Below are 13,787 nucleotides of genomic sequence, written 5' to 3' on the forward strand. Positions count from 1 at the left end.
CCCCCCCCACACACACACACTGGATGCTGCCTTGAGCGGGGCTGGGCAAGGAGGAGGCAGGTGGGACCCCCTCAGCGTTCCTGAGTCCGTTATCCAGGCAACCCAACCGGTGGGTTTCAGACTGGAGGAGACTGAGGTCTGGAAAGGGTGTGCGCCTTGTGTGGCGATGGGACAAGCTGGTTGGCTCCAGAGTTCCCCCCCCCCAAGCCTTCTGATTTGGTTCCTATGGCCGGCACCTCTCTGAGGGAGACGTTCTGTCCCCCAGGCTCTATGGGGTACTTCTGTGGCAGGATCATGCAACTGATGCTTGGGTGAGGTGGGGAGCCAGACTCTTAGAACCACTGTGGGAGAGTTTTGCTGACCTCTGGCCTGCTCCCAAGTGTGGCCTTCCCCTCCTAGGCATCCCGAGAATTATAGAGTTGGGCCTGCTCCACCTTGCCCAGTGCAGCCATCCCTGAGTTGGCACCAGCCCTGCATGCTTGCCTCTTGCACACATGGTCAGCACTGGCTCGTGGGGCGGGGGGTAAACTCCTAAATAGGTACCAGAAAGGAAGCCACGTGTTTTCGGCCTTCCTTCCCAAAGGGAGGCCTCCTCCTGTGGCAGAGCCCCAGAGGAAGGAAGAGCCCTCCAGACAGGGCTGTCCAGACAGGCGAGTGGGAGGGTCTGGGGCTCCTTCGCCCTCGCCCCGGCTGACTTCACTGTGCACCCTGTTAGCATCTTGGGCAGCTTTCAGTCCCCTCTGCCTCCTCTCAGAATGCTAATTGGTGGCTGGAAGCCAAGTCTCCTGGCTCCTCCCTTCCCCTGGGGTGGGGCCACACCACATGGTTTCCTCAAGGCAGTCTGCTGGAGGGAGTAGCCTCTGGTGGAGTTGAGTATGGGAAATAGACCAGCCTGAGGTTGAGAGCAGGCAGTTGGCGTGGGAGCCACGCACATGTTCAGTGTAGCCAGGGAGTGTAGTAGTCGAGTTGACTCAGACGAGCCTCTCAATTCTGGACCCAGCTGTGCGGATTTGAACTGGTAGCCTGGTCCTGCCCCAGGCCGCTGTATTGCAGTGGTGGGTCTAGGTGGGCAGCTCAGCTGGCTGGGCCTTCCTGGGAAGGGTGCGGGTCTGCGTATACACAGTTGTTCAGCCCCAGCTGGGCGGGGCATGAGCAGGGCAAAGGCAGCCTTTCTGGACAGCATTCTGGGTGTCGGGTAGCTGCACCCGCGTCTGTGCCTACTCTGTTGGGAGGAGGGGTGTTCCTGACCCCCACTACCTATGCCTGCCAGTCCTTGGCTGCCCCACCTTTCACACTGGCCACGTGTAAGAGATGAGGTTTCAGCACTGATGAGGGAAGGAGGGAGACTGGACCCAGTCCTGACCAACTTGAACACCCCAGTCTCCTCTCTACCTGTCACAGCTCCAGGACAGATAGGTATCCCACGGACCAGGCTGTCACTGGGCTGAGACCTGGGGAAGGAATTCGGGTCCAGGACCAGCCTGGTCAGGTGTCTGCTCACCTGGCTTCTCTTCCTCAGGGGGGCTGTGGTGGGTGCAGGGAGTGTCTGCCCTAGGGCTGGTGGGGTAAGGAGTCCCATTGGAGTTCTGAGTGGCAGCTCTTCTTTCTGTCACCGTATTTGGGGGCCTGCCAGGTCTCTGCTGCCTGTGGGAGGCCTTCAGCCTTCTTGCTGCTGACCCTGGACCATTTGGGGCTTCCCCCCCGACCCCCTGAGAGACCAGGTGTCCTGGCCACCAGCCTGTTAACCAGGCCCCATACCTCTGTACCCGTCCCTGGCCCTAGGTGTTATTAGCACTAACGTCACATCACCAGAAGCGCCTCCTGAAAGGCGTTTAATATTGCCACAGAAAAGAAGTTAGATTACATTCAGTGTCTGACATTAATGTGCTACTTAAGATAATTCATCATACAGTGGTATTAAAAAAGACATCTCTAGTGTTGGGTGCTGAGTGGTGCCCCTCCCCCTCCCCAGACTGGTCCACCTCTGGGGAGCTGGAAGCCCTGCTTTTATGTAAAAAAAAAAAAAAAAAAAAAAAAGTGCTTCCCTTCCCCCCAGCTCCAGCGGCTTTGTGATATCTGTGCATTTGGGGGGTGAGGATGCTCTTGTCTCCTGAGAGACCCTGTCATTTCCCTGAGGTAATGACAGGTTCTTTGCAGCAGACAATGGATGGGGGCAGTGGGGGGCAGGCTGGACGAGATGCCCTGCTCAATCCCCTCCCTGCCTGGAGACTCAGGATCTGTGCTGGCTCAAGAGGCATCCAGGAGACATCAGAGCCAAATCGTAGCTCTTCCAGGCCTCTCCTCCCCACCAGGCAGCCTCTCACATCTCCAGAACCCATTTGGCTCCTGAAGTGGTGAGGAGTTCACGCTGGAAAAAAAATTGCCAAAAATTACCTGGAAGTGCACATTTTCGTCTGCATTGCAGCAGTGGTTGGAAATGAAACCGTTTTGTTCATGTCACTGGGGAATAAAAGAATCGATTCGTGCCTGATGGAGCCCAGGTTCTGAGGAGCGCAGTAGCCAAGGATTCTCAGCTCCTCTCTCTCCCCAGAGGGCGGGACACTGCACTCCACGGGAGGCTCTGCATATCAATGTGCCCCTTGTCCAGTGGGAGCCAGCCTGTGGTGCTGGGCAGGCTGCCCCCCTAAACCAATTTTGCAGCGTTATGTATCTGTCACTTACAATTAAATCCTTGAAAAATATTGGTTCTGAAACGAGCCTTGGTGATTTGATTTACACCAACGTGGAGAAGTCAGAGATTTCACTGGAGAGTGAAAGGTGTGGCCTCCAGGCAAAGGGGATCCCTAACTCAGGGTGGCCTTGAGGAGATAGTGTCTGCCTGCCTCACACCCGCCCCAGCTTCCCTCCCCTGCACCTGTGGGAAGTATCCATTCTCCACACAGGTTTTGGGGTGCCGCAGCGCTGTTTTCTTTGGCACTCTCATATCCTCCGTTGCATCTTCTTTGAGAGGTCAGGGCCTGGCATGGGCACAGGGCACATTGGAATTTCCTTTGTGCTTCTGCCATGACTCAGGCTGGCTAGTCAATAGCAGAGCTCTGGGAGCTCAGGTTCACCAGGCTGGCTAGTCAATAGCAGAGCTCCGGGAGCTCAGGTCCACCTTTGTGTTCTCCTCCTCTACACCCCTCCCGCCCTCAGTTTCCCCAAACTGGGGCTCCTTGGGCAAGATTTCAGAATTCCCTCTTCTCAGGTTGGATCCTCGCTCTGGTGGCATCCACTCCACTCTCTGCCTGTTGTAGTTTGTGTCTCCTTCGTGACGATGGCTTCCTGAGTTGGTTCAAGGCAGAGACAGCAAGCATGGAGTCTCTCCCCAGAGCCTGGCCCTCTGAGGCTCTTCATGCCTCTGTGGCTTTGTTCATTTGTGCATCCCACGGGTGTGCCTGTGGTCTTGCTGGGGTGCAAGTCGTTCCGTGGGACCCTAAGGGAGAAATGCCTGGGGACCTAAAGGACCTCCCCTGATTCTGCTAAACTGACCTCTGCCTCCCTGCCTTGCCCTCTCTCCTGCTGTGCTGACTGGCTCTGCACCCCACCAGCCTCACCCCACCCCGGGCTTCATTTTCTCTCTACCCTGCTGACCTCATGTGGGATCCGTTCAGGCAGCATTCCTGTGGTATCGGTACCCATGCTGAGACGTGGGCTGCTGCCCTGACTCGTGCTTGCTTCCCCTGCCCTGTAATTAGTGGCCAGCTGGGCGGAGGGCGGAGCTCAGATGCCTACTTCTGCCCACCCCAGGTGAAGGTTATGCTGCGAATATGGCCGGCACAAGGAGTCCAGCGCTCAGCCGAGTCCACGTCCTTCCTGAAGGTGGATTCTCGAAAGAAGCAGGTGACCCTCTATGACCCTGCTGCTGGGCCTCCGGGCTGTGCGGGCCTCCGGCACGCCCCTACGGCGCCAGTCCCCAAGATGTTTGCTTTTGACGCCATCTTCCCCCAGGACTCGGAGCAGGTACAGTGGAGGGGAACTCCCGGGTGCTTGTGACAGCATCAGATCGGATTTACTTCTGCAGAGTGAGAGCCTAGCTGGCTGTTGCACCTGCCAGGTCTGCCTTCCTAGTGACACTAGCCTAAGAGATTTCCCCAGCCTCTCCCTGGTTCTCCCGGCCAAGTGCTGGGGGAACACTGAGCTCTTCAGAGCCTATTCCCCTAGGAAACTTTTGAGTATCCATGTCCCACCCCGAAAGCCAGGGACTTTGGATGCACACCCAGCTCACGAGCAGTGACCGTGAATTCCTTGTGCCGTGTCATGGGCAGCAACTTTGAGTGCCGGGTTGGGGGTTTGGGCAGACATCCTACCTGTATTCTATGTTTCATCTGCTGACTTAGACGTCCTGTACTTCCTGTACAAACGTGGGAGGGTCCTGTGTTCCTGGCCCTGTGTACTTCGGCCACCCTGTGGACTGTCTGCCTGCATGTGACTAGGACAGATGGGCCTTGGGGGCATGCAGGTGTAGCAGAAGGCACCGGTCACAGCCCTTGGGCTCAGACACCTGCCTAATCCCCCTGCGTCCCTCCCCAGGCTGAGGTCTGCTCGGGGACAGTGGCTGACGTGCTCCAGTCTGTGGTTGGTGGAGCTGATGGCTGCATTTTTTCCTTCGGCCACATGAGCCTCGGTAAGTGCTCTGCCATCCCTGTGTACCCGTGGTGCCTTCTAACTGCCCTCCATTTTGGTTGCCGCCATCTTTGAGCCTGGCCCTGGTAGTTCTCCGAGGTTGGTGTAGGAGTGGGGAATCTCCTCAGAGTGGCTGGAGGCTGGAGAGGCCTTCTGGGTTGGCCCTGAGGACCCTGGGCAGGTCCCTGAGCTGACAGGACTCTTTGAGGGCAGGCCGTGGAGTGTCAGCAGTGGTTCTCACATGCCCCTGTCTCCCAGGCAAGTCATATACCATGATTGGGAAGGACAGCTCACCCCAGAGCCTGGGCATCGTGCCCTGTGCTATCTCCTGGCTCTTCAGGCTCATTGATGAACGAAAGGAAAGGCTGGGCACACGCTTCTCCATCCGTGTGTCTGCCGTGGAAGTGTGCGGCCATGACCAGAGTCTGCGGGACCTGCTTGCTGAGGTGGCTTCCGGCAGCCTTCAGGACACCCAGTCTCCGGGCGTGTACCTTCGGGAGGACCCTGTGTGTGGGACACAGGTGTGGCAATGCTTCCAGCCGATCCGGGACCTCGGAGGAGGGGAGAAGGCCCTGGGGCCACTAAAGACACCTGAATTCTGCTTTCCTCTCACAGCTCCGGAACCAGAATGAGCTTCGTGCACCCACTGCAGAGAAGGCAGCCTTCTACCTGGACGCAGCCCTGGCAGCCCGCAGCACCAGCCGTGCTGGCTGCGGGGAGGATGCCCGGCGCACCTCCCACATGCTCTTCACCCTGCATGTGTACCAGTACCGTGTGGAGAAGTGTGGCCAAGGAGGAAGTAGGTGCATGGGAGGCCAAGTCCATGGGGTTGCCGTGTCTGTGAGGTTGCCTGTCCCCGCTCTCCCCCGGGGTGGGCTGTGGAAGTGTCTGGGTGCCCAGCCCCCAGCACCTGCTTGCAAATATGTTCTCAGTGTCTGGAGGTCGTAGCCGCCTGCACCTCATCGACCTGGGCAGCTGTGAGGCAGCCCCTAGCAGAGGAGGAGAAGCTTCAGGAGGACCCCTGTGTCTGTCTCTGTCAGCTCTGGGCAGCGTCATCCTGGCCCTGGTCAATGGGGCCAAGCATGTACCCTACAGGTGAGCAGGAGCACAGACAGGCATGGCTGTTTTGCTGTCTGGTGTTTCCGGGAGCCTCTGTGCAGGGCCAGCAGCGGTCTAGGTCTCACCTCAGCCTCTGAGCATCTCCTTGGTTTGTAGGGACCATACACTCACCATGTTACTGCGGGAGTCGCTGGCTACCACCAGCTGTTGCACCACCATGATTGCCCACATCTCAGACTCTCCAGCCCACCATGCAGAGACACTTAGCACCGTGCAGCTGGCCGCCCGTATCCACCGCCTGCGCAGGAAGAAGGGCAAGGTGAGCCTCATCTCCTGCTGCCTCCCGAGGGCTCCCAGCCTCCCACATCCTCTATAGCTATCCCCGACCCTGGATGTCAGGGAGAGGAGGTAAAAGGTGTGTCTAGCGGTGGGTGGACCTCTTAGGCCCTGGTGCACTGAGCAGGGATAGAATGCTTACGGTAGAGTTTACTTTGTAAGGGGAATAAACACCACCGTAGCAGGAGACTTCTCAGGCACTCCAGGTAACCTGAGGTCACTGCCCTAGGTCTGGATGCTACACTAGCGTAGCCTTTCCTGCCTGAGCTCCTCCCTCCTAGCCTGTGACATGGTCCATGCTGATTCCCCCTGCTCCCGAGAGCCCCCCAAAAGCCTCCCTTATGTTTTGTGTTCTCTAGTGCAATTCCCAGCACTTACTGCTCAGCTGCTGCTGTCTCACCGAGACACACTCTAAGCTGCTGAGAGGGCAGAGTCCAAGGAAGAAGTGGGATGAGATGCACAGGGCTGTGTGCTGACAGGTGGGCGTACTCACAGGGGTCTGTTGTCCTGCCCCCAGCATGCATCCAGCTCCTCCGGAGGGGAGAGTTCCTGTGAGGAGGGCCGGGCCCGCCGTCCACCACACCTTCGGCCCTTCCACCCACGCACCGTGGTGTTGGACCCTGACCGCTCAGCTCCTGGCCTGTCTGGGGACCCTGATTACTCATCCAGCAGTGAGCAGTCTTGTGACACGGTCATCTACGTGGGTCCCGGTGGGACAGCGCTGTCAGACCGTGAGCTCACCGACAACGAGGGCCCACCTGATTTTGTGCCCATTATCCCAGCCCTGAGCCGACGCAGGCCCTCCGAGGGACCCCGGGACGCCGACCACTTCCGCTGCAGTACTTTTGCAGAGCTGCAGGAGCGCCTGGAGTGTATAGATGGCAGTGAGGGATTCCCTGGTCCCCAGGGCGGCTCTGACGGAGCCCAAGCCAGCCCCTCCCAAGCCAGCCCCTCCCGGGGCAGCAGGAAACCCTCCTTACCTGAGTCCGCATGCCTCAGGAAGGCTGTGGCCCCCTCAGTGGTTACCGGTTGCCCTCGAAGCAGCCCTGGGCAAGAAACTCACCGGAACACCTCAGAGCCCTCTAAGACTGGCACACAGGGTGACCAGAGAGTGGACGGTACCCGGCCCGAGCCACCTGCCCCAGACAAGATCACAGGAGGCGGAGGCAGGAGGCCGCTACCCAGTCCAGCCCCTCCACCGCCTCGACAGCCAGAAGCTCGAGGCGTCCCCACAGAACCCGGGGGAGAGGGTGCTGATAGTGGGCCGCGGACACCCCCAGTGGGCATGAGTGGGCAGGCACCCCTGCCCCCACTGCTCTCAGACTCAGCTTATCCCTCTGCTCGTGGACGCCATCTGGACAGGGGCCTGCTGACCACCACCGTGACCCTGCAGCAGCCGGTGGAGCTGAACGGCGAGGATGAGCTGGTGTTCACACTGGTGGAGGAGCTGCCGCTGGGCGGACTTGCAGGGGCCACGCGGCCCTCCAGCCTGGCCAGCATGAGCAGTGACTGTTCCCTGCAGGCCTTGGCCTCAGGCTCCAGGCCAGTCAGTATCATCAGTAGTATCAATGACGAGTTCGATGCCTATACCTCGCAGGTGTCTGAGGGCCCCGGGGACTCTGGGGAGCTCCCAGAGGGAACAGTGTGGCCGGGTGGCAGTCCAGCCTCGTCCATTGGCTCCTGGCTGAGCGATGTTGGCGTCTGCCTGCCTGAAAGCCGTGGTTCCACCCCGCAGCCTCCCTTCAACCCTGACTCTGCAGCAGGGCCGGGTCCGCCAGAGTTTCCTACCCCAAGCAGCTCCCTAGAGGACAGCAAGGTCAGGTCCTCGGAGTGTGGGAGACCAGACAATCCCGGCTCCTCGGCCCGGAGTCCCCACCCTGGGGAGGCGGTTTCGATAACTCAGACCCAACCTGGCAGAGAGCCTTGGGCCAGGTCCCCGCATGAGGCAGCCTCAGCCCAGACTATCCACTCCAGCCTTCCCCGGAAACCCAGGACTACCTCCACAGGCAGCCGAGCTCGTCCCAGCCGGGGTCCATACAGCCCTGGAGGGCTGTTTGAAGACCCTTGGCTACTCCGGGCCGAGGACTGTGACACACGCCATATAGCCTCCACAGGCAGGGCCCCGAGCCCAACCCCAGGCTCTCCTCGATTACCTGAGACTCAGATCGTGCTGGCTTGTGCCCAGAGAGTGGTGGATGGGTGCGAGGTGGCATCCAGAATGTCCCGGAGACCAGAGGCTGTGGCTCGGATCCCACCCTTGAGGAGGGGAGCCACCACGCTGGGAGTGACCACACCCGCAGCATCCTGTGGGGACACTCCAGCAGAGGCAACGGTCCATTCGGGAAGCCTGAAGGCCACCTCCAGCAGCAAGAAGAGCGTATCTCCCAAGGGGGCCTTCTTTCCAAGGCCTAGCGGGGCAGCCCCCCCAGCTCCACCGGTGCGAAAGTCTAGCTTGGAGCAGAGCACAGCCCTCACCCCTACCCAGGCCCTGGGACTGACCAGGACAGGGGCAACTTCTGCCTTCCGAGGGGAGGAGGAAGCCAGGCCCACTGGTCGCTCTGACTCCTCTGTCCCCAAGGCCACATCCAGCCTGAAAGCCCGAGCTGGCAAAATGGAGGTGCCACACCGTCCCTCTGGCCACATGTCCCTAGAACGGTGTGAGGGCCTGACACACGGCAGCAGCAAAGTCAGAGATCTCGCAGGACGGCCACCAAGGGCTGTGCCCAGGTTGGGCGTACCCCCCGCCAGCCCTCCACTTGGACCAGGTCCTGCCTGTAGGAGCAGCCCAGCCAAGGGCGTTGGAGCAACCAAGCCTCCGGCTGGTGGAGCTAAGAGTCGTAATCTGGGGCCTAGTACCTCTCGGGCTCTGGGTGCTCCGGTAAAGCCACTGGCGCCTGTGGTAGGCAAGACAACTGGTGGGGCCGTGCCAGGACCCAGAACTACTCCACGGTCTGTGCCCGGTATTGGGGCTAAGGCAGGCCGGGGTACCATCATGGGCACTAAGCAGGCATTCCGGGCTGCCCATAGCCGCGTCCACGAATTGGCAGCCAGTGGATCTCCTGGTAGAGGCGGCCTCACCTGGGGCTCGACTGACTCGGACAGTGGCAATGACAGCGGTGTGAACCTGGCTGAGGAGCGGCAGCCCTCGAGCCCCGCCCTACCCTCCCCCTATAGCAAAGTGACTGCACCGAGGAGACCCCAGCGCTACAGCAGTGGCCACGGCAGTGACAACAGCAGTGTGCTGAGTGGGGAGCTCCCCCCTGCCATGGGCCGTACCGCACTCTTCTATCACAGCGGTGGCAGCAGTGGCTACGAGAGCATGATCCGGGACAGCGAGGCCACTGGCAGTGCCTCCTCAGCCCCAGACTCCATGAGCGAGAGTGGAGCGGCCTCCCCGGGTGCCCGTTCCCGCAGCCTCAAGTCCCCAAAGAAAAGAGCCACAGGTGAGCGGCAGTGCCGGCCCCTCCATGGGCACAGCACTCTACAGTTTATAGATGCCCTGGGAGAGCCTTGATAGTGCGTTTGGTCTGCTGGATCCTGATTCCCCCTCAGCTGGGTCTTGCAGCCCTGCGGGTTCCTCATTTAGAGGCAGCTCTGTGGAATACTCCTTTCTTGATTCTTGGGGGTGGGCCCAGCTTCTCTACCTTGGCACCTCACCCTGTGTGGTCTCCATGAATGCCAGGTGTGCATAGCCCTTGGTAGCTCGTAAGCAGTGGGGCCGTACAGCCCTTCCCAGGGTATAAACTTTAACCCAACCCTGGGAAAGATCTTCAGATTGCAAGCACGTGTGATAGTCAATCAGCCAGACACTTTCCTAGATAACCCCCGGGGCTTTGTTGTACATAGAGGTCCACGACCCTCTATAGTTTATAACCAGTCCCATTGCACTCCCTTCCTGACCCCACTCCATACCAGAGGCTGATCCTTAGACCCTGACAGTAAGGAGACAAGGGTTTGGGTTCGAGCTAGGCACTGGGCTCTGTGCCAGGCTCTCCCTACTCGGTGTCCCAGCTGCCCCAGAGTTCCTGCCAGCACTGCCCTGGCCCCTCCCCGTCATCCAGAGGGGCAGAGAGGCTGTGAGTTAGAGCAGTAAGCGTTGACTGCTGTGCAAGCAGTCGTGCGGCTGTGCCAGGGATGTGACTCGACACCTGGGGTGTCCCTGGCTCTGTTTCAGGTCTACAGCGGAGGAGGCTGATTCCAGCGCCACTTCCTGATGCTGCTGCCTTAGGCCGAAAGCCCAGCCTCCCTGGGCAATGGGTGGACTTGCCCCCGCCCCTGGCCGGCTCTCTGAAGGAGCCTTTCGAGATCAAGGTGTATGAGATAGATGACGTGGAGCGTCTGCAGCGGCACCGGCTGCCTCTGAGGGAAAATGAAGCCAAGGTCAGGGAGGCTACAGTCAGGCCGGGAGCCCTGGGGTGGCAGGGAGGGCCAGCTGATGGTCTATCTGGGCCCCTGGAGAGGTGGCTAGGCAACCCCTGACCTCACCTTTTTTTTTTTTTTTTTTTTTTTTTTTGTTCACAGCCCTCCCAGGATGTGGAGAAGGTAGGAACCAGCCTGGACCATCTCTGAGCTTTCATCCTGGTGCGCTTTGCCAGGGGAGGGTGACTGCAGGGACTCTTGAGGCTATGGCTGTCTCCTGCAGATTCTCCTCGCTTTACCTTGGGGGGGTTTGGCCTTGAGTCTATTGTGGGCCCCAAAACGCGAGGAAGACTACTGTAGAAGCCAGGGAGCTGAAAGGCCCTACCCGAACCCACTCTTCCTGTCCCTTGCCAGCAGGGCCCAGTGTGCATCAGCTCCAAGCTGCGTCTAGCAGAGCGCAGGCAGCAGCGGTTGCAGGAAGTGCAGGCCAAACGTGACCACCTCTGCGAGGAGCTGGCTGAAACCCAGGGCCGGTTGATGGTGGAACCTGGGCGCTGGCTGGAGCAGTGTGAGTGCCCCTCTCCCTCTGTGGTAGAACAGGGGAACCCCCAGCTGGTGCAGGAGCCCAGACCCTGAATAGTAGGACCTCTAACAGGTATAGGAGCCCCAGACCCTGAATAGTGGGACCTCTGGCAGGTATAGGAGTTCCAGACTGTTCTTCCAAGTCTGTCCCTCCTCTGCTCTCAGCTGCTCAACAGCAGATGTCAGGAGGGCAGGATACGCTGCCTGGCTGACACTTTTCCTTGAGTTTGAAGAATATGGCCGCTGTCCTGACTTGTACCCTGACACTGTCTCTTTCTCTCTAGTCGAGGTGGACCCAGAGCTGGAGCCTGAGTCGGCTGAGTATCTGGTAGCCCTGGAGCAAGCCACAGCTGCCTTGGAGCAGTGTGTTAACCTGTGCAAGGCCCATGTCATGATGGTCACCTGCTTTGACATCGGAGTTGCTGCCACCGCTGCTGTACCAGGGCCACAAGAGGTGGACGTTTGAGGCTGAGCACAGGGCCTAGGCAGGACATGCAGGGCCGGGGGTGTGAGCTTGGGATGTAGGATGGAGTGAGGATGTGGACGGGGTTGGCAGGTTGAAGACGCAGGGTCTGTGCAGAACCAGGGGGGATCTCAGAGAGGAGACAGAGGGTGGGGAAGGGGAGGGCCAGCCAGTGGACAGAGAGCGCACGGAGATGGGAAGACTGTCGCCACCCAGACAGCCACGCAAGTGCCTTTAACTTTGAGTAGGCCTTTTCTCCTTTTCTGATTTGGTGCTACGGACTCATGACAGAACTCAGACACCAGCAGACAAGAGTCTCGGCCTAGGTGGCGGTGGCCACTCTGGCCAGACGAAAGCCAGTTTATTTCTGATTTTTGCCTTCCTTACAACTAAGCAGTTTTGTGTAGCAGGGCAGGCCTGTTCCGGCCAGCTTTCTTTTAAGATCCGGGTTAATTTTCCTTTCCAGCAGCCTTCTCTCTGAGTGGCCTCTACCACACTAACAGGTGGTGTCTTCAGAGTGTGGACAGCTAGCCGCGAGGCCCCTCCGCCCCTGGAGGGCTTCACTCCGTTCCTAGGACACCAGAGGCCACAAACTAGGGTTGGGCCACGAGCACACAATGCTTTCTTCCACGGCAGGAATTCATACCAAAACCACAAGCAAAAAACAAAACAAAACAAAACAAAAAAACCATGACTCGAACCACACCGCCAACAAAGACGGGGTGTGGGCTTTTTGTAAAAGTTCTGTTAGCTCCCTATTTTTGTATCATTTTGCCTATAAGCAAAGAGTTTGCAGTGGGAATTTGCAGACAAATGATCTAAGTTTTTATGGTTTTTCTACAGGTATTCCCAGGTCGGGGGGCTCTTGGCAGCTGTGAGGGGGGCAGGCTTTTCCTGGGGGACGCTGGGGGGCATCGTGGGGGTGGGATGTGTGGGGAAGCTGTTCTTTTCAGATGCAGCCGAGGGGTGAGCCTGCCAGCCTGCGACACGGCCTGCACGCAGGTTCGTGCGCGTGCTTCCTGACCGTGGTGTATTTTCTAAGCGTCCAGACCTTTGTACAAATGTATAGATAACCTCTCAAGACCTGTTTCTATTTGTGACTAAAAGATGTGTCGATTGTTCGTGTGGTTCTGAGTTTCCTGAGCCCCTGAGGTGCTCACATTTTACCGCGCGAGGGGGTTGAGAAGACTTGCCGGACATTGGGGGGAGGCAGCCAGAGGACCTGAGGGTTTTAGGGAGCTGCGCTTGGACTTGCTCTCTGACCGACCTTTCTATATGAGCTCCCACGAAGTTGAACAGACGGCTAGCAGCAGCCTGTGATTTCAGAAATCACACTTCTCTAACCCCCCCCCCCCCAAGACCTTCTGTGACCCTAAGACCAAAGGTGAAGCTGGGAGCCAGTCTTGGGAGCCAGGTGGAGGGAAATGGCCCCTCCCCACTGAGAAACCTAAGAGACAAAGCTGAATTCCAGAAAAGGTTGTGGTGTCCTTTGTTCTTTGTCTTCCAGGGGCTGAGCGCTGGGAGCCCAGCAGGACTGGCTTCTCCTATGATAGGGAGGCCTAGCCTGGGGTACCCTCTATGGTCTCACATTCCAACTTACCTCCTGAGTTAATTTGCTTCTCCCTTTGTCCCTGTGCCTGGTCCTCTTGAAGGGTTCCACCTTGCTTCAGGCCCTGGGGTGTTCCACTTTTCTTTACTCTTGCCCCTCCTAGTAGCCCCATGCCTGGGATACCCCTTTCTCTGGCCTCTAGCAGTATTTGTGGGGGCCTCTCCTTGGTGGCCCTGCTGCCGGGGCCCCTCCTTGGTGGCAAGTCACACCTTGTGTGGTCTCTGCATCCATATCTCCTAGCCTCGGTGGGGCCCTTGGGTGGGGTGGGGTCTGAGTCATCACACTCCTGCATGGTGGAGGGCTGGGCCCCAGAGAGCCCTGGGGGGTCCTTGCTGAAGAGAATAAGTGAGCGAACAAAGGAATGACTCTCCTTGTAGAGGGCCCTGTCTGGGGCAGAAGCAGGCTCAGAGCAGACAGTACTCTGCTGTTTGCAGAATACCCAACAGTTCAAACGGAGTCTGCTCTCTGGCCAGCGAGGGTCTGGCAGGGCTGTCCCCTGGGCTGCCTTCCTCTGCTGCAGCAGGTGTGTGGGGCTGAGAGGCACAGGCCAATTGGGAAGGTGCCCAGATTCCCTCGACATCGTGTCCTGGACTCTGTTCTGAGCCAGCAGCGCAGAGGCTCTGAGAAGAACGGTAACATTTTCAGCCAGCCCTGTGTCATCCAAGATGTTTAGGCCTTGGATTTATATGTCCCATTGTACAGGGTATATTGAATTTCAGGGGCCTGTTCTCAGGAGAGGCAAAAAGCTTACAT

General features: G+C 58.7%; 1 protein-coding gene across 2 annotated transcripts in view; it reads left to right on the forward strand.

Moving 5' to 3' along the window:
* Kif26a (kinesin family member 26A) overlaps positions 1 to 12,300 on the forward strand; it is a 35,648-nt gene extending 23,348 nt beyond the window's left edge. For both annotated transcript variants that reach the window (XM_032908532.1, XM_032908533.1), the window contains 11 exons: positions 3,751 to 3,963; positions 4,534 to 4,627; positions 4,885 to 5,147; positions 5,242 to 5,425; positions 5,559 to 5,721; positions 5,842 to 6,004; positions 6,539 to 9,464; positions 10,196 to 10,401; positions 10,543 to 10,563; positions 10,798 to 10,948; positions 11,247 to 12,300. In XM_032908532.1, the coding sequence (XP_032764423.1) occupies positions 3,751 to 3,963; positions 4,534 to 4,627; positions 4,885 to 5,147; positions 5,242 to 5,425; positions 5,559 to 5,721; positions 5,842 to 6,004; positions 6,539 to 9,464; positions 10,196 to 10,401; positions 10,543 to 10,563; positions 10,798 to 10,948; positions 11,247 to 11,428 (4,566 nt within the window). In that variant the 3' untranslated portion in view covers positions 11,429 to 12,300. The remainder of the gene's footprint in view (positions 1 to 3,750; positions 3,964 to 4,533; positions 4,628 to 4,884; positions 5,148 to 5,241; positions 5,426 to 5,558; positions 5,722 to 5,841; positions 6,005 to 6,538; positions 9,465 to 10,195; positions 10,402 to 10,542; positions 10,564 to 10,797; positions 10,949 to 11,246) is intronic.
* The last annotated feature ends 1,487 nt before the right edge of the window (positions 12,301 to 13,787 follow it).

This window comes from Rattus rattus, chromosome 7 (genome assembly GCF_011064425.1).
Source record: "Rattus rattus isolate New Zealand chromosome 7, Rrattus_CSIRO_v1, whole genome shotgun sequence".
Lineage (NCBI taxonomy): Eukaryota > Metazoa > Chordata > Mammalia > Rodentia > Muridae > Rattus > Rattus rattus.